General features: G+C 41.7%; 1 protein-coding gene across 1 annotated transcript in view; it reads right to left on the bottom strand.

The window, feature by feature from the left end:
• The window catches only part of LOC123749033 (uncharacterized), a 121338-nt gene that overhangs the window by 62714 nt on the left and 34051 nt on the right, over nt 1-24573 (bottom strand). The window contains exons 3-6 of the mRNA XM_069326606.1: nt 13174-13275; nt 12275-12438; nt 5337-5427; nt 3931-4082 (exon numbers count right to left, since the gene is read on the bottom strand). Coding sequence (XP_069182707.1) covers nt 3931-4082; nt 5337-5427; nt 12275-12438; nt 13174-13275 — 509 coding nt within the window. The remainder of the gene's footprint in view (nt 1-3930; nt 4083-5336; nt 5428-12274; nt 12439-13173; nt 13276-24573) is intronic.

Raw genomic sequence — 24573 nt, 5'->3', positions numbered from 1 at the left:
ACAGCCGGTGCTGACCTCTGGTGAGGTGGAGCTTAGACAGCAACGCCATCTATGGAGTGGATACGTTGGGCGTTTGTGTCTAAGCCTGTAAGTGAGGTGCCCTAGAGTGTCCCTGTTACTGATGACGTGTCTGATTACAGAGTCGACCTGGGACTGCTGTAATGGAAGTTGGATTAGTCTACCCAAGGCAGCCGTCTTGTCTCCAAGTATTTGCTGCAGCAGCTGTGAGTCACCCCCCGGATGAACACTGTGGTGTTAGCCTGCCTGTGACGAGGCAGTTGAGGGATTGTCGTACCCGGGACTGACTGGTGGAGACGCTTAACCACTGGGGTCTTGTAGTGAGGAGAGTGACCTGTGGGATCACACGAGGCTCCTGACTAGGGCTCGCGACCTTAGTATCGATCGTGGAGTGGCCTAACCAGCGTTGCTGATTGGAACCTGCCAGCTACAGGCAGGCTGGATTTGTGGTTGAAGGCCTCCACGACGGTGCCCCCAGTGGAACTGTGATTTGGCTGGCCTGTGGCCAGAGTAGACTCAAGAGAATCGAAGGATTCGTCGTGAGGCCACCAGAGGACTAAGACCTTAGCATCGTCGAGCACCGTGGAACACTCCGCGTCTTCAGGAGAAGACTACGTTGTACATAATAGTGTTTAACCCCCCCCCCCCTGTGTAACCTTTTATATATTATTTATGGTGACGGTAATAATTATATTATTAAGTTTTTGCCTTTATTTCCCTTCCCCTTTAATGTACTTGCGTTACGGATCACATCCCTTGAAAGCCACTATTAGCTTGGGGCCGGATACCCTACCTCTAACAACATCAGAGAAAGAACCCGGTTGCGACCCGAGAGGGCCGTAACAATTATGTGATGAGCAGGTAGGGTTAGTGTCTTATGTGATGAGCAGGTAGGTCAGTGTGTGTTATGTGATGAGCAGGTAGGGTTAGTGTGTTATGTGATGAGCAGGTAGGTCAGTGTGTGTTATGTGATGAGCAGGTAGGGTTAGTGTGTTATGTGATGAGCAGGTAGGTCAGTGTGTGTTATGTGATGAGCAGGTAGGTCAGTGTGTGTTATGTGATGAGCAGGTAGGTCAGTTTGTGATGTGATGAGCAGGTAGGTCAGTGTGTGTTATGTGATGAGCAGGTAGGTCAGTGTGTGTGTTATGTGATGAGCAGGTAGGTCAGTGTGTGTTATGTGATGAGCAGGTAAGTCAGTGTGTATTATGTGATGAGCAGGTAGGTCAGTGTGTGTTATGTGATGAGCAGGTAGGTCAGATTGTGATGTGATGAGCAGGTAGGGTTAGTGTGTTATGTGATGAGCAGATAGGTCAGTGTGTGTTATGTGATGAGCAGGTAGGTCAGTGTGTGTTATGTGATGAGCAGGTAGGCCAGTGTGTTATGTGATGAGCAGGTAGGTCAGTGTGTGTGATGTGGTGATCAGGTAGGTCAGTGTGTGTTATGTGATGAGCAGGTATGTCAGTGTGTTATGTGATGAGCAGGTAGGTCAGTGTGTGTTATGTGATGAGCAGGTAGGTCAGTGTGTTATGTGATGAGCAGGTAGGTCAGTGTGTGTTATGTGATGAGCAGGTAGGTCAGTGTGTTATGTGATGAGCAGGTAGGTCAGTGTGTATTATGTGATGACCAGGTAGAGTTAGTGTGTTATGTGATGACCAGGTAGGTTAGTGTGTGTTATGTGATGAGCAGGTAGGTCAGTGTGATGTGATGAGCAGGTAGGGTTAGTGTGTGTTATGTGATGAGCAGGCAGAGTAGTGTGTTATGTGATGACCAGGTAGGTCAGTGTGTTATGTGATGAGCAGGTAGGGTTTGTGTGTTATGTGATGACCAGGTAGGTCAGTGTGTGTTATGTGATGAGCAGGTAGCCCAGTGTGTGTTATGTGATGAACAGGTAGGTCAGTGTGTTATGTGATGAGCAGGTAGGTCAGTGTGTATTATGTGATGAGCAGGTAGGGTTAGTGTGTTATGTGATGAGCAGATAGGGCAGTGTGTTATGTGATGACCAGGTAGGTCAGTATGTGTTATGTGATGAGCAGGTAGGTCAGTGTGTGTTATGTGATAAGCAGGTAGGTCAGTTTGTGTTATGTGATGAGCAGGTAGGTCAGTGTGTTATGTGATGAGCAGGTAGGTCAGTGTGTATTATGTGATGAGCAGGTAGGGTTAGTGTGTTATGTGTTGAGCAGGTAGGTCAGTGTGTGTTATGTGATGAGCAGGTAGGTCAGTGTGTTATGTGATGAGCAGGTAGGGTTAGTGTGTGTTATGTGATGAGCAGGTAGGGTTAGTGTGTTATGTGATGAACAGATAGGGCAGTGTGTTATGTGATGACCAGGTAGGTCAGTGTGTTATGTGATGAGCAGGTAGGTCAGTGTGTGTTATGTGATGAGCAGGTAGGGTTTGTGTGTTATGTGATGACCAGGTAGGTCAGTGTGTTATGTGATGAGCAGGTAGGTCAGTGTGTGTTATGTGATGAGCAGGTAGGTCAGTGTGTTATGTGATGAGCAGGTAGGTCAGTGTGTATTATGTGATGAGCAGGTAGGGTTAGTGTGTTATGTGATGAGCAGATAGGGCAGTGTGTTATGTGATGACCAGGTAGGTCAGTATGTGTTATGTGATGAGCAGGTAGGTCAGTGTGTGTTATGTGATAAGCAGGTAGGTCAGTGTGTGTTATATGATGAGCAGGTAGGTCAGTGTGTTATGTGATGAGCAGGTAGGTCAGTGTGTGTTATGTGATGAGCAGGTAGGTCAGTGTGTTATATGATGAGCAGGTAGGTCAGTGTGTATTATGTGATGAGCAGGTAGGGTTAGTGTGTTATGTGATGAGCAGGTAGGTCAGTGTGTGTTATGTGATGAGCAGGTAGGGTTAGTGTGTTATGTGATGAGCAGGTAGGTCAGTGTGTGTTATGTGATGAGCAGGTAGGTCAGTGTGTTATGTGATGACCAGGTAGGTCAGTGTGTTATGTGATGAGCAGGTAGGTCAGTGTGTGTTATGTGATGAGCAGGTAGGTCAGTGTGTGTTATGTGATGAGCAAGTAGGTCAGTGTGTGTTATGTGATGAGCAGGTAGGTCAGTGTGTTATGTGATGACCAGGTAGGTCAGTGTGTTATGTGATGAGCAGGTAGGTCAGTGTGTTGTGTGATGAGCAGGTAGGTTAGTGTGTGTTATGTGATGAGCAGGTAGGTCAGTGTGTGTTATGTGATGAGCAGGTAGGTCAGTGTGTGTCATGTGATGAGCAGGTAGAGTTAGTGTGTTATGTGATGAGCAGGTAGGTCAGTGTGTGTTATGTGATGACCAGGTAGGTCAGTGTGTGTTATGTGATGAGCAGGTAGAGTTAGTGTGTTATGTGATGAGCAGGTAGGTCAGTGTGTGTTATGTGATGAACAGGTAGGTCAGTGTGTGTTATGTGATGAACAGGTAGGTCAGTGTGTTATGTGATGAGCAGGTAGGTCATCACCAGGACTGACCTGGGGACATGTTTAGTGCAGCGGTAGTTACTGGTCATCACCATGACTGACCTGGGGACATGTTTGGTGCAGCAGTAGTTACTGGACATCACCATGACTGACCTGGGGACATGTTTAGTGCAGCGGTAGTTACTGGTCATCACCAGGACTGACCTGGGGACATGTTTGGTGCAGCAGTAGTTACTGGTCATCACCATGACTGACCTGGGGACATGTTTAGTGCAGCAGTAGTTACTGGTCATCACCAGGACTGACCTGGGGACACGTTAAGTGCAGCAGTAGTTACTGGTCATCACCATGACTGACCTGGGGACATGTTTAGTGCAGCTGTAGTTACTGGTCATCACCATGACTGACCTGGGGACATGTTTAGTGCAGCAGTAGTTACTGGTCATCACCATGACTGACCTGGGGACACGTTAAGTGCAGCTGTAGTTACTGGTCATCAACTAACCTGGGGGGGTTGTTCGCGCAAGTCTCACCACCCATGGAGAGGTACAGTGTTTCATTCTTCAGGTATGGGTACGCCATCGCCTTGTTAACGTACGTGCCGAAATCCGTGTCTGAGGCGAGGAAGCAGTCGTTATGTTGGCCGATCCTCGCTACCTGCCCCCCACAACGGTACATTGATCAGTTCTTCATGCACTCACTCATCGTAGAATATATTATATATTTATATAATAACAAGTAACAATATTGTTTTATGATAAAATTTCTGAAGTTCTGCCTATCAATGTGTGAGATAGTTGTAGTTGTCTGACCTAGTGATTGTTGTCTGAACTAGTGTTTATTGTCTAAACTAGTGATTGATGTCTGCACTAGCGAATGTTGTCTGCAATCGTGATTGTTAGCTGCACAAGTGATTGTTTTCTGCACTAGAGATTGTTGTCTGCACTAGTGATGGTGTGGTTGTCTGCACTAGTGATTGTGTGGTTGTCTACACTAGTGATTGTGTGGTTATCTACACTAGTGATGGATGCTGATGTCTGCATTCTATTGGATGACTGTTAGGTATGTTCTTCAAGCAGGAGGAGTGGGTGACTATTATGGGTATTCTACAAGCAGGACGAGTGGGTGACTGTTAGGTGTGTTCTACAAGCAGGACGAGTGGGTGACTGTTGGGTGTGTTCTACAAGCAGGACGAGTGGGTGACTGTTGGGTGTGTTCTACAAGCAGGACGAGTGGGTGACTGTTGGGTGTGTTCTACAAGCAAGACGAGTGGGTGACTGTTGGGTGTGTTCTACAAGCAGGACGAGTGGGTGACTGTTGGGTGTGTTCTACAAGCAGGACGAGTGGGTGACTGTTGGGTGTGTTCTACAAGCAAGACGAGTGGGTGACTGTTGGGTGTGTTCTACAAGCAGGACGAGTGGGTGACTGTTGGGTGTGTTCTACAAGCAGGACGAGTGGGTGACTGTTGGGTGTGTTCTACAAGCAGGACGAGTGGGTGACTATTGGATGTGTTCTACAAGCAAGACGAGTGGGTGACTGTTAGGTGTGTTCTATAAGCAGGACGAGTGGGTGACTGTTGGGTGTGTTCTACAAGCAGGACGAGTGGGTGACTATTAGGTGTGTTCTACAAGCAGGACGAGTGGGTGACTGTTAGGTGTGTTCTACAAGCAGGACGAGTGGGTGACTGTTAGGTGTGTTCTACAAGCAGGACGAGTGGGTGACTGTTAGGTGTGTTCTACAAGCAGGACGAGTGGGTGACTATTAGGGGTGTTCTACAAGCAGGACGAGTGGGTGACTGTTAGGTGTGTGCTTCAAGCAGGACGAGTGGGTGACTGTTGGGTGTGTTCTACAAGCAGGACGAGTGGGTGACTATTAGGTGTGTTCTACAAGCAAGACGAGTGGGTGACTGACTAGAGTGTTGGTGAAAGCTTCACTCGAGATGATGGGTGAGGTTCGCTCGAGAATCTTCTGCTTGTAGTATGGAGTCCGCAGTTGGATTTGCCTGCAAGTAGATATGGAAATAATATTTGAAGGTTTTTCTATAATATTTAATGTAAAACAGTTTACGTTAATAATTTTTTTAAATAATAAAAAGCTCATAGAATGAAAAAATAATTTGAGATTTAAAATTAAATTTTAAAAACATTTTACTAATTAACCAAACTAGTATGACACTCCTGGCACTGTCCCCCAGTAGCATCCACAACACCATAACAATGGATAAATCTTGTTCAAAGACTTGATAACTCTGCAGATAAACACAGTCGGATGGTAGACTTCACTGAACCCGACGTATCCCTGGTAAGTATAAGTAATTATCAAAGACAGTCCCAAGCCGCGAGGAAGAAGATATACCACCGCTCTCTTACGTAGCAACAGACAAACGTTAAAAGAAACATATCCAGAATTCTGAGTCCAAATCTTAAGCGGGACAGAAATGTTTTGGCGCGTTTCGTATCACCTAATGCATCTGTTCACCATGAAATAAATTGGTACACAGAAGTTTTACCATACCTGCTACACAATTACCATACCTGCTACACCTCTATCTGTGTATATATCTCCATTAACATACCTGCTACACCTCTATCTGGGTATATTTCTCCATTACCATACCTGCTACACCTCTACATTTGTATATATCTCCATTACCATACCTGCTACACCTCTACCTGTATATATATCTCCATTAACATACCTGCTACACCTCTACCTGGGTATATATCTCCATTACCATACCTGCTACATCTCTACCTGTGTATATATCTCCATTACCATACCTGCTACACCTCTACCTGTATACATATCTCCATTAACGTCTCTCTCTCTCTTAGAGGTTATGGATCTCTTGAAGCTCTTCTGCTTCCGGACAGTAACCGAGGACGCAGCAGGCGTTTCCCGTCTAGATTAATTTGACAGTTGAGAGGCGAGCCGAAAGAGCAGAGCTCAACCCCCGCAAGCACAATTAGGTGAATACATAAACACACACACACACACACACACACACACACACACACACACACACACACACACATACACACACACACACACACACACACAGAGTGGTTGACAAATAGAATGCATTAGGGAGTGATGTGGTGGAGGCTGACTCCATACACAGTTTCAAGTGTAGATATGATAGAGCCCAATAGGCTCAGGAACCTGTACACCTGTTGATTGACGGTTGAGAGGCGGGACCAAAGAGCTAAAGCTAAACCCCCACAAGCCCAGCTAGGTGAGTACACACACACACACAAGTGCAGGGAGAGAGGAGTAAACCAGGAAATCGCATCCCCCAACACAACAGTCCCAGGTATAAGTGGGGAACCCACAACCAGCATCCCAGCAACACCAGAAGGGAGATCAACACCACCACTCCCCTCTGCATAGAAATCCTCCCTTCCCCTCACCCTACCTGCCCCCACCCAAATGCTCACCCAACCCTCCCTCCCCCCACCCCATTCTGACCCTATAACCCTTCCCCCATTCCCAAAGCCTAGTTTTCATGAATTAATGTTTTTTCGACTACCTAACCTACCTAACCTAACCTAACCTAACTTTTTCGGCTACCTAACCTAACCTAACCTATAATGATAGGTTAGGTTAGGTTAGGTTCGGTCATATATCTACGTTAATTTTAACTCCAATAAAAAAAAATTGACCTCATACATAATGAAATGGGTAGCTTTATCATTTCATAAGAAAAAAATTTGAGAAAATATATTAATTCAGTAAAACTTGGCTTATTAGGCAAATCGGGCCTTGCATAGTAGGCTGAGAAGTGAGTTCTGGCTACTAGGTACGACATATATATATATATATATATATATATATATATATATATATATATATATATATATATATATATATATATATATATATATATATATATATATATATATATACATATATATATATATATATATATATATATATATATATATATATATATATATATATATGTATATATATATATATATATATATATATATATATATATATATATATATATATATATATATATATATATATATATATATATATGTCGTACCTAATAGCCAGAACGCACTTCTCAGCCTACTATGCAAGGCCCGATTTGCCTATTAAGCCAAGTTTTCATGAATTAATTGTTTTTCGACTACCTAACCTAACCTTACTTTTTCTGCTACCTAACCTAACCTAACCTATCTTTATAGGTTAGGTTAGGTTAGGTAGGGTTGGTTAGGTTCGGTCATATATCTACGTTAATTTTAACTCCAATAAAAAAAATTGACCTCATACATAATGAAATGGGTAGCTTTATCATTTCATAAGAAAAAAATTAGAGAAAATATATTAATTCAGGAAAACTTGGCTTATTAGGCAAATCGGGCCTTGCATAGTAGGCTGAGAAGTGCGTTCTGGCATATATATATATATATATATATATATATATATATATATATATATATATATATATATATATATATATATGTCGTACCTAGTAGCCAGAACGCACTTGTCAGCCTACTATGCAAGGCCAAATTTGCCTAATAAGCCAAGTTTTCCTGAATTAATATATTTTCTCTAATTTTTTTCTTATGAAAAGATAAAACTACCCATTTCATTATGTATGAGGTCAATTATTTTCTATTGTAGTTAAAATTAATGTAGATATATGACCGAACCTAACCAACCCTACCTCACCTAACCTAACCTATCTTTATAGGTTAGGTTAGGTTAGGTAGCCGAAAAAGTTAGGTTAGGTTAGGTTAGGTAGGTTAGGTCGTCGAAAAACAATTAATTCATGAAAACTTGGCTAATTAGGCAAATCGGGCCTTGCATAGTAGGCTGAGAAGTGCGTTCTGGCTACTAGGTACGACATATATATATATATATATATATATATATATATATATATATATATATATATATATATATATATATATATATATATATATATATATATATATATATATATATATATATGTGTGTGTGTGTATATCACGAAAATAAACACGTGATTAAGAATGTGACAATGTCAGACCACGGAGGAAAAATGAAACAGGAAATTTCCTTAAGTACTTTCGTATATTAAATACATCTTCAGAAGGTCCACATTGGTCTGACATTGTCATATATATATATATATATATATATATATATATATATATATATATATATATATATATATATATATATATATATATATATATATATATATATGTCGTACCTAGTAGCCAGAACACACTTTTCAGCCTACTATGCAAGGCCTAATTTGCCTAATAAGCCAAGTTTTCATGAATTAATTGTTTTTTGACTACGTAACCTACCTAACCTAACCTAACCTAACTTTTTCGGCTACCTAACCTAACCTAACCTATAAAGATAGGTTAGGTTAGGTTAGGTAGGGTTGGTTAGGTTCGGTCATATATCTACGTTAATTTTAACTCCAATAAAAAAAATTGACCTCATACATAAAGAAATGGGTAGCTTTGTCATTTCATAAGAAAAAAATTAGAGAAAATATATTAATTCAGTAAAACTTGGCTTATTAGGCAAATTGGGCCTTGCATAGTAGGCTGAGAAGTGCGTTCTGGCTACTAGGTACGACATATATATATATATATATATATATATATATATATATATATATATATATATATATATATATATATATATATATATATATATATATATATATATATATATATATATATATATATATTTATATATATATAAAACCAAATAACTCTTCCTCATGAGGGATTCGAATCTTAGATAGCCTGATGCATCAAACACGCTAGCATATCTAGTACAGTAATCACTTGACGGTGACAGACTGTACAAAAATGTTGGAAGATGTGAGACTTACCGAACATCCGACAGTCTCGCCATAGCTAGAGATCACTGATCGTTTTCATCAAATCAGTCACTACTGAAGAACACGCGAGCCTCAAATGTTCAGCACACTTTCTTAAACCACAAGTTATATGTAATCAAAGAACTTTTTTTTTTTTAGATATATACGAGTTGTTACATTCTTGTACAGCCACTAGTACGCGTAGCGTTTCGGGCAGGTCCCTGGAATACGATCCCCGCCGCGAAGAATCGTTTTTACAACCAAGTACTCATTTTACTGTTGAGTTAAACAGAGGATACAGTTAAGGATTTACGTGCAGTAAATCCTCCCCGACCAGGATACGAACCCATGACAAAGCACTCGCGGAACATCTTACCACTACACCACGGAGACTGGTGTAGCCTTCTTCATGAAGGATTAAAAACTTTGATAGCCTGGTGCATCAAACACATGGTCAAAATGGTCAGTTTAAAGTGTCGTGTCCTAACCTTCCAGAGGACCGAACATAGAAAACGGGACTGTACGTCACTTTGAGAGCCGCTTCCATTTTCTAGTACGATATTTTTTTGGCCCACATAAATAGCTCTGGGAAATAAATTGCGATGAAGACAAAATATCTTCAAGACTGTAGAGTGGCAGATAGAGTTTAATGCTGAAAGTGTTGGGTTTTGAGCTACGCACAAAATTCTTGAAGTCGTGAAGTCTGAACTCGAGATAAGTAGGAATCTAATTCAAAAAAATGAAAGCATAAATATACTGATTAAAGGAAATGACATAATGGAATTTATTTCCTGATGCTTCAGCAATAAGACGTCTATCGGAAATTATATGAGGGCCACTAACTCTCTTGTGGCCTCGACGAGGACAAGAAGCCGGCGGCTTGTCGAAGATGTCCCCATTTGTCCTGATGATTTTATCGAGGAGGATTTTAAACTGCAGTGGTGATTTGGCATTTACCGCTTCAGCGGGTAGGCGGTTTCATGGATTAATAACCCTGTGGGTGAAATCTCCTGTTCTCAGTCCTACATTGTGGTTTATCGAGCTTGAAGCCGTTGCTCCTTGTTTGTGTTAAATCTGACTTTTTAAAGAAAGCGAGATTACTGAAATAGAGGGAATACAAAGAACATATACAGCAGGCATAGACACGATGAAGCACCGAAATTATTGAATCGTCTCAAAGTTCTCAAAATGTATTCTCTAGAAAGGACACGAGAGAGGTATCAAATAATAGACACATGGAAAATACTGGAGGGCCAGGTCCCAAATTTACACAGGAAAATAATAACATACTTTAGTGAGCTATATGGAAGGAAATGCAGAATAAAGCCAGCGAAGAGCAGAGGTGCCAGAGACACCATCAGGAAACACTATGAACTTCAGAGGTCCTCAGTTGTTCAACATACTTCCAGCAAGTGTAAGAAATATTGCCAGAAGAAGAGTCTTCCAGAAAAAAATGGACACTTTTTTGCAAGAAGAACTCGACCAACCAGGCTGTGGCGGATATGTGTGTCTGCGGGCCGCTCCAAGCAACAGCCTGTTTAACCAAGCTATCACAAGTTACGCCTGGCCTCAGGCCGGGCATGGAGAGTAGGACTCCGAGAATTTTATTCAGGTACAATATCTGCCAAATTGTTCAGCATTTTAAAGGTTTCGACGGGATGAGCCCTGTCATGTCAGGTTTGTAGTGTTGCTAGCGCTGTGGCCCTCAGTGTGATGGTAAAGCTTCCTCCTTACCTTGCCTGTGTTGGGCCTCACGAGGCTTCCTCCTTACCTTGCCTGTGTTGGGCCTCACGAGGCTTCCTCCTTACCTTGCCTGTGTTGGGCCTCACGAGGCTTCCTCCTTATCTTGCCTGTGTTGGGCCTCACGAGGCTTCCTCCTTACCTTGCCTGTGTTGGGCCTCACGAGGCTTCCTCCTTACCTTGCCTGTGTTGGGCCTCACGAGTTTTCCTCCTTACCTTGCCTGTGTTGGGCCTCACGAGGCTTCCTCCTTACCTTGCCTGTGTTGGGCCTCACGAGGCTTCCTCCTTACCTTGCCTGTGTTGGGCCTCACGAGGCTTCCTCCTTACCTTACCTGTATTAGGCCTCAGGAGGATTATACAGCTGAGTAATTGTCACCCAACTACACAGTGGACATAAGTTCACATTATCATGTACACAGAAGGCTGAGAAATTTAACCCAAGGAATAAGAAACTTGTCTTATGGAGATGTTGAAAACACCGAATTTTACATTCTCTTAAAAGACTAAAAGTATAAGGTGACATAATTAATGTACATTAATGAATAAAAGAGTATAAAAGAGGATATAGGCTTGATTAATACATCAACACAAAATGTGACTCTAAACATTGGATATATGTATTGAATAAGTTTAAGTTCCAGACAAATCTGGGTCAATACTGGTGTCCGGTCTTGTGGATTTATGTAACAAATTAACAGGTAATATAATAGACGTGGAATTGTTTCCAGCGTAGGTTAGACATATATATAACTGAGTCTGTGTGTATGTAAATAAGAGCTGCCTCTCATGGACTAATATTTTGGCCGTATAGCAGTGTCCATTACTGTGTTATGTGTCCCCCTGGATGTGTTCTTATGTGTCCACCTGGATGTGTCCATTACTGTGTTCTTATGTGTCCACCTGGATGTGTCCATTACTGTGTTCTTATGTGTCCATTACTGTGTTCTTATGTGTCCACCTGGATGTATCCATTACTGTGTTCTTATGTGTCTACCAGAATGTTGAGAAGGATAAGGATCACAGTGGTAGCCACCTGGATGTTGTGAAGGATAAGGATCACAGTGGTAGCCACCTGGATGTTGTGAAGGATAAGGATCACAGTGGTAGCCACCTGGATGTTGTGAAGGATAAGGACCACAGTGGTAGCCACCTGGATGTTGTGAAGGATAAGGACCACAGTGGTAGCCACCAGGATGTTGTGAAGGATAAGGATCACATTGGTAGCCACCTGGATGTTGAGAAGGATAAGGATCACAGTGGTAGCCACCTGGATGCTGGAAGAGCCTGGAGCAGCTGGTTCACCACCTGGGTTCTCTTGTACCAGTCCTGGGAGGTGACGACACCGTTGTTCCCATAGTTAGCAGTGTAGTACCACTCTCCCCACACCCCGATGAAGCCGGCCTGCAGCACTGCTATCACTCCAGCATACGTCTGCAACAATACATGCAACACTAACTGTTATCTTCCCAGCAAACGTCTGCATCAGCACATGCAATACTCACTGTTATCAACCTGCAAACACAGCTGACCATTCACTCTACGACGCCTTAACGTACAAGTGTCGGCTAGTGGCACTCCTGCAACAACCTTACCATGCAGGTGCGGGTTAGCGGTGATCCTGCAACAGCCTTACCGTTCAGGTGTGGGCTAGTGGCACTCCTGCAACAGCCTTACCGTGCAGGTGTGGGCTAGTGGCACTCCTGCAACAGCCTTACCATGCAAGTGTGGGCTAGTAACACTCCTGCAACAGCCTTGCCATGCAGGTGTGGGCTAGTGGCACTCCTGCAACAGCTTTACCATGCAGGTGTGGGCTAGTGACACTCCTGCAACAGCCTTACCATGCAGGTGTGAGCTAGTGCCACTCCTGCAACAGCCTTACCGTGCAGGTGTGGGCTAGTGGCGCTCCTGCAACAGCCTTACCATGCAGGTGTGGGCTAGTGGCACTCCTGCAACAGCTTTACCATGCAGGTGTGGGTTAGTGGCACTCCTGCAACAGCCTTACCATGCAGGTGTGGGCTAGTAGCACTCCTCCAACAGCCTTACCATGCAGGTGTGGGCTAGTGCCACTCCTCCAACAGCCTTACCGTGCAGGTGTGGGCTAGTGCCACTCCCCCAACAGCCTTACCGTGCAGGTGTGGGCTAGTGGCACTCCTCCAACAACCTTACCTGTAGGAGAGGTGTTAACTGCTGTATATGGGCCGCCAGTTGAGCGGGCGGGGCGTCGTTGATGTTGGTGGCGTCGAGGGAGTAGCAGAACCTCAGCACCACCTGTAACACCAGTCTCTGTAAACATCTTTATCAAACTATCCGGTTTGCGGAGCCGGTCGGCCGAGCGGACAGCGCACTGGACTTGTGATCCTGTGGTCCCGGGTTCGATCCCGGGCGCCAGCGAGAAACAATGGGCAGAGTTTCTTTCACCCTATGTTCCTGTTACCTACCAGTAAAATAGGTGCCTGGGTGTTAGCCAGCTGTCACGGGCTGCTTCCTGGGGGTGGAGGCCTGGTCGAGGACCGGGCCGCGGGGACTCTAAAAAGCCCCGAAATCATCTCAAGATAACCTCAAGATAACTCAACATTGTGGTGAAGGAGAGACAATGTCAATTCTTCTTGCAACATCGTGGTCATAGCAGAAGGTAAGAAATGTTGCCTAGTATTTCAACACTTAAAAAATCCACAGAAATAACTACAAAGGAACATCAGACATTGGCTAAACCCTGCGCATCCAACACTCAGCCAATTATCAACAGCCAGACAATACTCAGATTCAGTCAACCATCTTCAAGACCGAGACACAAAATTCACCATACTGCTCCAGCAACCATAACAACTAAGGTAGTCAGGAGGATGAAGAAATAATAGAATACTGTAGTTGGATACCAATCAAAGACTAGATAAGGCGGGGTGTTGTATGGTGAGGAATGGTGGTTTATGGTGAGGAATGGTGGTGTGTAGGTTAGGTCTGGTGCTATATGGTGAGGTCTGATGCTGAATGGTGAGGTCTGGTGCTGTATGGTGAGGTCTGGTGCTGTACTGTGGAGTATGGTGCTGTACGTGAGGTATGGTGGTGAATAATGAGGTCTGGTGGTGTATTGTGAGGTCTGGCGCTGTATAGTGAGGTATAGGGCAGTATATTGAAGTCTGGTGTTGTATGGTGAGCTCTTGTAGTGTATGGTGAGGTCAGGTACTGTATGGTGAGGTCTGGTGCTGTATGGTGAGGTCTGGTGCTGTATATTGAGATCTGGTGCTTTATCGCGAGAGCTGGTGCTTTATCGCGAGGACTGGTGTTGTATGGTGAAATCTGGTGTTGTATGGTGCTGTATGGTGAAATCTGGTGTTGTATGGTGAGGTCTGGTGCTGTATGGTTAAATACGGTGTTGTATGGTGAGGTCTGGTGCTGTATGTTGAAATCTGGTGCTGTATGGTGAGGTCTGATGCTGAATGGTAAGGTCTGGTGGTGTATGGTGAGGTCTGATGCTGAATGGTGAGGTCTGGTGTTGTATGGTGAGGTCTGGTGCTGTATGGTGAGGTCTGGTGCTGTATGGTGAGGTCTGATGCTGAATGGTAAGGTCCGGTGCTGTATGGTGAGGTCTGGTGCTGTATGGTGAGGTCTGAGGGGGGTATGGTAAGGTCTGGTGGTGTATGGTGACATCTGGTAGTGTATGGTGACGTTTGATGGTGTAAGGTGACGTCTGGTGGTGTATGGTGACGTCTGGTGGTGTATGGTGAGCTCTGGTGGTGTATGGTGACGTCTGGTGTATGGTGAGCTCTGGTGGTGTATGATGACGTCTGGTGGTGTATGATTAGGTCTGGTGGTGTATGGTGACGTCTGGTGGTGTATGATGACGTCTGGTGGTGTATGGTGAGGTCTGGGGCTCTATACCTACTTGACAACTGCTTGATGGGGTTCTGGGAGTTCTTCTACTCCCCAAGCCTTGTCTGAGGCCAGGCTTGACTTATGAAAGTTTGGTCCACCAGGTTGTTGCTTGGAGCGGCCCGCAGGCGCACATACCCACCACGGCCCGGTTGGTCCGGCACATTTTTTAGAAAACAGTCTAGTTTTCTCTTGAATATGTCCATGGTTATTCCAGCAATATTTCTGATAGTCGCTGGGAGGACGTTGAACAACCGCGGACCTCTGATGTTTATACAGTGTTCTCTGATTGTGCCTATGACACCTTTGCTCTTCACTGGTTCTATTCTGCATTTTCTCCCATATCGTTCACTCCAGTACGTTGTTATTTTACTGTGCAGATTTGGAACCTGTCCCCTCCAGTATATTACATGTGTATATAGAATATACACATGGAATATGAATTGACTAGATATATTTTGTATCTCTCTCGTCTCCTTTCTAGTGAGTACATTTGGAGAGCTTTGAGACGATCCCAATAATTTAGGTGCTTTATCGCGTCTATGCGTGCCGTATATGTTCTCTGTACTCCCTTTATTTCAGCAATCTTTCCTGCTCTGAAGGGGGAAGTGAGTACTGAGCAGTACTCATGACGGGACAGCACAAGTGACTTGAAGAGTACAACCATTGTGATGGGATCCCTGGATTTGAAAGTTCTCGGAATTCATCCTATCATTTTTCTGGCTGCTGCAATATTTGCTTGGTTATGCTCCTTAAACGTTAGGTCGTCGGACTTCATTATTCCCAAATCCTTGACATGCTGTTTTCCTACAATGGGCCAGATTCGATTGTGTTTTGTACCCTGTATTATGTTTCAGATCCTCATTTTTGCCGTACCAGAGTACCTAGAATTTATCACTGTTAAACATTATGTTATTTTCTGCTGCCCAATCGAACGTTGTTGATATCTGCTTGTAGTTTTTAAATGTCTTCCGCAAACGTAATTCCCATTCTGATTTTTGTGTCATCTGCAAAGGATGACACGAAGCTGTGACATGAAGCTGTATGGTGAGGTCTTGTGGTGTATGGTGGACGTCTGGTGGTGTATGGGGATGTCGGGTGGTGCATGGTAAGGTCTGGGGCTGTATGGTGAGGTCTGGGGCTGTATGGTAACGTCTGGTTGTGTGTGGTGAGATCTGGTGGTGTATGGTGAGGTCTGGTGTTGTATGGTGAGGTCTGGTGCTGTATGGTGAGGTCTGGTATTGTATGGTTAGGTCTGGTGCTGTATGGTGAGGTCTGGTGTTGTATGGTGAGGTCTGGGGCTGTATGGTGAGGTCTGGTGTTGTATGGTAAGGTCTGGGGCTGTATGGTAACGTCTGGTTGTGTGTGGTGAGATCTGGTGGTGTATGGTGAGGTCTGGTGCTGTATGGTGAGGTCTGGTGCTGTATGGTGAGGTCTGGTGCTGTATGGTGAGGTCTGGTGTTGTATGGTGTGGTCTGGTGCTCTATAGTGAGGTCTGTTGTTGTATGGTGAGGTCTGGGGCTGTATGGTGAGGTCTGGTGTTGTATGGTGAGTTCTGGGTCTATATGATGAGGTCTTGTATTGTGTGGTGAGTTCTGGGTCTATATGGTGAGGTCTGGTGTTGTATGGTGAGTTCTGGGTCTATATGATGAGGTCTGGTGTTGTATGGTGAGTTCTGGGTCTATATGGTGAGGTCTGGTGTTGTATGGTGAGTTCTGGGTCTATATGGTGAGGTCTGGTGTTGTATGGTGAGTTCTGGGTCTATATGATGAGGTCTGGTGTTGTATGGTGAGTTCTGGGTCTATATGATGAGATCTGGTGTTGTATGGTGAGTTCTGGGTCTATATGGTGATATCTGGTGTTGTATGGTGAGTTCTGGGTCTATATGGTGAGGTCTTGTGTTGTATGGTGAGTTCTGGGTCTATATGATGAGGTCTGGTGTTGTGTTTTGAGTTCTGGGTCTATATGGTGAGGTCTGGTGTTGTATGGTGAGTTCTGGGTCTATATGATGAGGTCTGGTGTTGTATGGTGAGTTCTGGGTCTATATGGTGAGGTCTGGTGTTGTATGGTGAGTTCTGGGTCTATATGGTGAGGTCTGGTGTTGTATGGTGAGTTCTGGGTCTATATGATGAGGTCTTGTGTTGTATGGTGAATTCTGGGTCTATATGATGAGATCTGGTGTTGTATGGTGAGTTCTGGGTCTATATGGTGATATCTGGTGTTGTATGGTGAGTTCTGGGTCTATATGGTGAGGTCTGGTGTTGTATGGTGAGTTCTGGGTCTATATGATGAGGTCTGGTGTTGTATGGTGAGTTCTGGGTCTATATGATGAGGTCTGGTGTTGTATGGTGAGTTCTGGGTCTATATGGTGAGTGTGGGAACCAACCTGTGAGATTTATATTTATTTAATTTATATGAATTTATATTTACGTTAATTTATATACTTCGATAGCAATTGGTATGATGATAAGTGGACTGTATTTCTGCAATAATCTCACAGATCGATCCTCTACACATTAGGGGGGTTTATATTAAATTTATATATATTTTCAGCCAATCAAACTACAGTATTAACTACACATATTGTTAAACATTGAAGAGGTTCCTTATCTTATTGTACAGCAGGCTTTAGTCCACCAGGTATAACCAGGATGTAGACACCACATTTTCCCTCGTGTGAGGTAGCTTCCATCACCCTGGTAACTGATGCACAAAGCATGCTTCCTCGTCTTGACCTGTCAAAAGGGCGCTAGCTATGAAGCCAGAATCCTAATATATGACAGCTATATCAGAGAAAACACTGTACAAGGAACCATAAAGACCTAGGCTTAATTACCTTTAGTATGAGGCGATATCGTATTCTAACCGGTTCACCCTATCTAATGACATTAATGGCCATAAATGATAGATAAATGGGTTTCGGCAGAACACTTAACTTGTATTTGTTGACAGCATGTTGATGATGGTACACCTTTGGTTTCCATAACACTTCGTCCAAGTAAAATTAACAGGAGCTGAATTGCTCCCGTGCCTCGGGTCTAAGTACAATAACAATGGCTGACCACTCCCTCCTCACTGACACTACTGGTCTAGATTGTCCAGATGACAGTAAGTGATAGAAGGGTCACATTTACTCTATTTTAATTCTGATAATTAAGTTAATTTATATGAGATGTTTTTATGAAGGTAAAGTCCAAAGACTAATGTATTATGAATAATTCCCACCATAATAGGTGGTGAATTTATAATAGTATGTGGTAATGATATCCCGTTTTCTATAGACGGAAATTCCACTACAGGATACATTTTTTATGGGTTAACTTGTTTATACACAACCCGTTCTCACACAAGACAGCACATATATGACTTAATGCTTAAAGTCAATATGTTGAATATGAATTAGTATATATGTGATATATTCCCAGTTACTTTTTTTCCAAGGCCCAAACTCTTCCTCACGTACCAATTTACGTCTCACAGTACCCGTCCGTTAACCTAGATAGCAGAATAGTCGTGATTGGTTCAATTATAAGGAAAATTGTACTTTTCAGGTCCCACATGGGTTGTGAAATTTACCTACTATTGTCCATGCTCTTAGAATATTATAGATCAGCTACTTTCTATTGAAGGCTCGTAGTTTTGTTTTGAGAAATATTAGTTGTTCTTAGTAGATTATAATAAACACTAAAAATGATTACATAGAATAACAGTCCTTCACCAATCAATATTATATACCATAGTTTGTGCTTTACAAATCTTTAAAAGATGTTTTGTAGGAACGCTAACAGAAAACGATGGTACATTGGAATGTCTATGGGGTAAACTACTGTAAACAGGATGGTATTGTGTCTACTCTACCAACTACAGGATCGGTATATTGTCCACTACCACCTGTTAGGTGGGTAAGGGGTGCAATACCACCCACAGTATGGGTGTGAGGGTCACATCCACCCACAGGATGAGTATGGGGATCACATCCACCCACAGGAAGGGTATGGGGTCCAATAGCACCCTCAGGATGAGTATGGCGTCCACTACAACCCACAGGATGGGTATGGGGCTCCAACCACCCATAGAATGGGTATGGGGCTCCAACCACCCATAAAATGGGTATGGGGTCCAATAACACCCACTGGATGTGTATGGCGTCCATTGCCGCGCGTCGAGCTCGAAAACCGCAGCATTCATCTCAGAACCATGCCTATTTCACGCAGATTCCTTAATAAACGTAAGAGTTTTATATGTCACAAGAAAGATAGAAATATAAGCTTCATTCTAAATACCTTACCATGGGCATATTTAAATTTAAAGCGAAGATACGTGTACTTTTATAATAGCCGAGCTCCGACCCCGGACAGATCGATCGACCGAGCAACTCTCTCTCAGAACAATGTTTATTTCACGTGAATTCGTTAGTAAATATATATGTTTTATATGTCTCAAGAAAGGCAGACATATAGCTTCACTTTAAGTTCTTTACTATAGACATATTTAAAGTTCTAATGAAGATTCATGTATTTTAAAAATTACGGAGCTCCCACCCCGTACAGACTGAACGACAGAGCAACTCTCTCTCAGATCAATGTTTATTTCACGTAAATTCGTTAATAAACACAAATGTTTTATATGTCTTAAGCAAGATAGAAATAAGAGCTTCATTTTAAATACATTACAATATACATATTTATAGCTCAAGTGAAGATACATATGTTTTTATAGTAGCGCTCAGTAGCTTGTCGGGCATGGAGTGCAGACGCCTACGCATTTGCCGATATATTTATAATTAACAAAGATTCGCTAATAAAGCCTAAAATCTTATATGCCTCCAGAAAGACCGAGATATGAACATTATTATAATTGCACCAAATGAAATATATCATGTTCGAAAACAAAGATATATCAATTTTAATTTAAGTTTCGACTCTCTCTCGGGTGAGACAGATAGGGCGACTCTCGCCCCATCTATTGGAGATTCTATGCACTAAAGACCCAAAGCTACTCAAACCCTCCTAGCATTATTTAAGTAATGAAGTAATATGGTATATTTACTCACTATAATGTGGGTGCTGAATGCAGAACATGAGAAAACATATATTTACTCCAAACTAATATAATTTCATTATGAAATAAGTAGCATCAAAGGAAGTCGATGGTCCAAGCGGCAATGTTGTGGAGCGACTTATCCAAGATATATCGTTGTTTGGTAAGTGTTTGTTGGCATATCCAGTTGTCGCACTTCTCTGCACAAATTATCACAAATTTAAATTATAATGTTAACAAGTAGAATACGTATTTTTAATAAAATCTAACATAACTAGCCAGAAAACATTTAACATTTATTAAAAAATATATGTTTGGAAGTTAAATCGACTTCATAGGACAATGGTTTTGTTATTCGTTATTCGTTGACATGCGTTCGCTACTTAAACTACCATATACTGTACTTATGTAAATTCTCCCATGTCTCTTCGCTCATCTCACCAAACCCTACAGGCTCTGTGATATATTGTTTAATTAATTGAGATTCACAAATAAAGCTAATAATTGTATATGTTATCAAAAAGGCAGAGCTTAGTTTAGTTCATTTATTATGCACCCCATACCCATCCTATGGACGATAGTGGAGTGTTACAGAGGCACATAATGGGCTCAGGGACTGAGCCCCACAATTCATATAGGCAAGCAAGTTATAATCTTGATAGGCTAGTTACAAAAGTCAATACACATTGTCACATCAACAATGGGCTCGAGACCGACCACAAGTACAGTTTATAATTTAAGCAACTGATTTATATGGAGGGCTAGTGTCACAATTGATATGTTTATCCTACACATAACCCCCTCTCCCTCATCCAATAGGCAGCGGTGGATAGGTTACAATCAAGTCTTTTTTTTTGCGTTTTATGCAGAGATTAGGTCTTATTAGGTGAGGAAAGATATTCATATTTTAAAGAAGGCTTCTTGGCTGATGCTCTCCATTGATGGAAAATATACAACCTTTTGAAAATCAATATTAGTTTGATCTAGATATTGTAATTAACGAAAGTATTTATGTCATCAGAAAGGTAGAAATATAGGCTACATTTAAAATCCTTTGTCATAAATATAACTGAAGTGAAAACGAAGATATATGCGTTTTGATAGTTATTTGAGGGCTTGCTCTGAGAGTGTGAAGCCCTGCACACCAGCCAATAAATTGTATAATTAGCTTCCATATATTTTAATTAATCTTAAAATCTATATGTCCGAAGAAAGGAAGATGTAGTCGTTAATGTGACAACATTTAAAAATATATATCTCTTAAGTTAAATAAATAATACCACCTTATCGCCGGTGTCCGGACACATGAAAACTACCTAGGTAACAGTATCCAGCCAGGCGGAGATCACAGGCTGCACAATACTGATAAATTATATAATGCACTACTTGTGGTCGATCTCGAACCCATTTATGATGTGACAACTTATAGTGAATTTTGTAACTAGCTCATCAAGATTATAACTTGCTTAGCTAAATGAATTGTGGGGTTCGATCCATTCATTTCCTTTCTTTATTATGCACCCCATAATACCCATCCTGTGGGCGGTGGTGTAAAGGATTACAGAGGCACATAATCGGTTCAGGAACTGAACCCTCTAGTTCGTTTAGCTAAGCAAATAACAATCTTTTGACGCTAGTTACAAAATTATTAATGTACGCATACTTATGCATACATGTAAATATACATACGTATACATATATAAATACACATACATATTTAATCACCCACACAAATACACACATCAGTAATCTTTTGTGTCACAAGTGATTCAACAAGAGGCTCACAACAGTCACTATACAAGGCACTTTACATCTATGAGGAGTGGCACAGTTACTAGTCTAATTGCTCCACACCCACCCAACTGGGCGGCAGCTTTACAGTCATGTGCTCCACACCCACCCAACTGGGCGGCAGCTTTACAGTCATGTGCTCCACACCCACCCAACTGGGCGGCAGCTTTACAGTTACCTGGTGTTATTCTTCACCTATATCTTTTCTGCGTTAATCCCTATTTACATTATGCAGTTCAAGTTTCGTCGCCATACTATAGTTTTTAGTTTAGTTAATTTATCACATAATGGGTTCAGGGACTGAACACACAATTTATTTATCTAAGCAAGTTACAATCTTGAGGAGCTAGGCACAAATTCATAACACATCGTCACATCAACAACATGTGTTCGAGATCGACCACAAGTACAGTTTCTAAATTAAGCAAATGCCATATGTGGAGAGCTAGTGTCACAATGATATGTTTGTCCTGCACATTTCCACAGTAGTTTGCTTGGGTTCTTTTAATTATCTTAGATATCATTGAAGAGAACCTCCTAGGTACTATACTGTATATATACTGGTAAGAAGTATAATAATCCTGAAAAATCGTGTAAATTATGTTGTACGAGTGTTTCCAGTTAAGTAACATAGTTCATTTTGTGTGCGCGTGCTTGAAGAGGAAACTTTATCCCCCCCCCCCCCCCTTTGTAAATATTTGTGGGTTTCAGACCATACGACCGCGGCTTACCCTCGCCGCCGTCGAGGGTAAGAACACTGAATGTATACCCAGTATTACAAGGTAAACATTAGCAATAACAATTATGGAAAGTTCCTTCACCTATACATAGACAAGAGACTGAACTTCAGCACCCACATACAACACATAAAGGGATGCTCTAGAAAGAGAGAGAGAGAGAGAGAGGGAGAGTAAAAAATATCCACTGAGGTCTGTTTAAGTCCTTTTGGGGACCATAATCATTAGGACGTTCAATGATTAACGCAAAATGAAGCGTATTCAGATGGTATATTGACAACATTCAGCATATCTCATAATGACCTAGTAGTACTTGGTGCACAAATACCTTTTCCAAAGGAATCGCAAAACATAATTAAGCACAACTGTACCGTACAGTGTTATATATTTATTTCAGTTTGAACAATTTTTAACATTAAAGGATAAATCCTTTAATTAGTTGAAATTGGTTTTTAATATTCGAAATCTAATTTGTTGATGTTAAATAATATAAGGTTTCAAATTTATTAAGATACATACTTTAAAAACTATTTCTATTTGAAATTTAAATAACATAAAAAATGAGTACAGAATATAACAAATACCGACTATATAAAAGACCTGACACTTGCAGCACTTAATTATGCTATTGTAACACATTGAAAGTAATAACATTATTTGATTCAGCAAAGCATTTGGTAAGGTTATAATAATAATAATAATAATAATAATAATAATAATGTATTAATTAAGTATTATAAATTATAATTCACAACTTGCTAGCGCACAAGAAACAAATCCACGAAACATCATTACATTCTGTAACACCTACACATGATTCATGGTGCCAAATATTGCAACGGTCACAGTATACCATCAGCTTCAAATCATTTGACTTTCTGCAAATGCAGTACACTTCCATCGAGCATGACCGGATGATTCGTTTCTTCTCAGTGTCTGAGCTGCAGGGAATGAGGTGAGACACTTTCCTTTAAAGTTCTCTGAAGATGTTGTCTCATTCTGCACATCATACGAGGTTCACCGGATCTACACCACTTGCAAGTGATGCAGCAAACAACACAGCATATACCCCACTCATACTTGAGTCCCTGTGTCTGCTGACATTCATTATATTGCATATCAGCTTATCATCCTGGCAATTAGCAAGAGCACACAAGATAACTTCAGTAGATTTGGATGGTGATTTATGCCTGGTGTCGTATATGTTAATTTGTCCAGTTTTCTCCAATGTTGGAAACGGTGACCCAGTGACAACCATCAACTTGGATAATTTGAATAAATTCACCAATTGTAACTGGCCAGGAGAGGTCCCGCTACAACGCTGGGTCATGAAGGCCTTCTACGCTTGGCACAGTTTTGTTTGATGAGGTCACGTGCAGATTTTATATGAAGGTCAGAGAGCTGTACATTTGTTCCAATGTTCATTATCTCGTCATCTGTTAAATAATTTAACATTGTCAAATGTGAAGCACTGTTATCACTCTCCTTACTGTTGCATTGGTGTGAGGAGTGGCAGTGATTGGTGCAGTCTATTTTTTCTTTAAATAGGGACATATATTTGTACCGCAGATACCAGTACAGTTGCACCGTTTCTTTATATATTTTATACTTGGGTTAGCAAGGCGAGACGCTTCTCTTAACGTGATACTGTTGGTATCAATAGAAATAGTTTTTAAAGTATGTATCTTAATAAATTTGAACCTTATATTATCAACCATGAACATATTATATTATTTAACATCAACAAATTAGATTTCGAATGTTAAAACCAATTTCACCAATAAAGGATTTAATTAAAGGATTTGACACAAAAATCAGTATGAAAATTACCTCGGCTGAGGACATTGAAAAACTTCAAGCTGATATTAATAAAGTTTTCGACTGGGCATCAGAAAATAACATGATGTTTAACGGTGATAAATTCCAGGTAGTCAGGTACGGTAAAAATGAGGACCTTAAACATAATACAGAGTACAAAACACAATCAAATGTACCCATAGTAGGAAAACGGCATGTAAAGGATTTGGGGAATAATAATGTCTGACGACCTAACGTTTAAGGAGCATAACCAAGCAAATATTGCGACATCCAGAAAAAATGATAGGATGGATTAAGAGAACTTTCAAAT

This window comes from Procambarus clarkii, chromosome 2 (genome assembly GCF_040958095.1).
Source record: "Procambarus clarkii isolate CNS0578487 chromosome 2, FALCON_Pclarkii_2.0, whole genome shotgun sequence".
Lineage (NCBI taxonomy): Eukaryota > Metazoa > Arthropoda > Malacostraca > Decapoda > Cambaridae > Procambarus > Procambarus clarkii.
The sequence above is the reverse complement of the archived record's forward strand: the minus strand, read 5'-3'. Positions and strand labels throughout refer to the sequence as shown.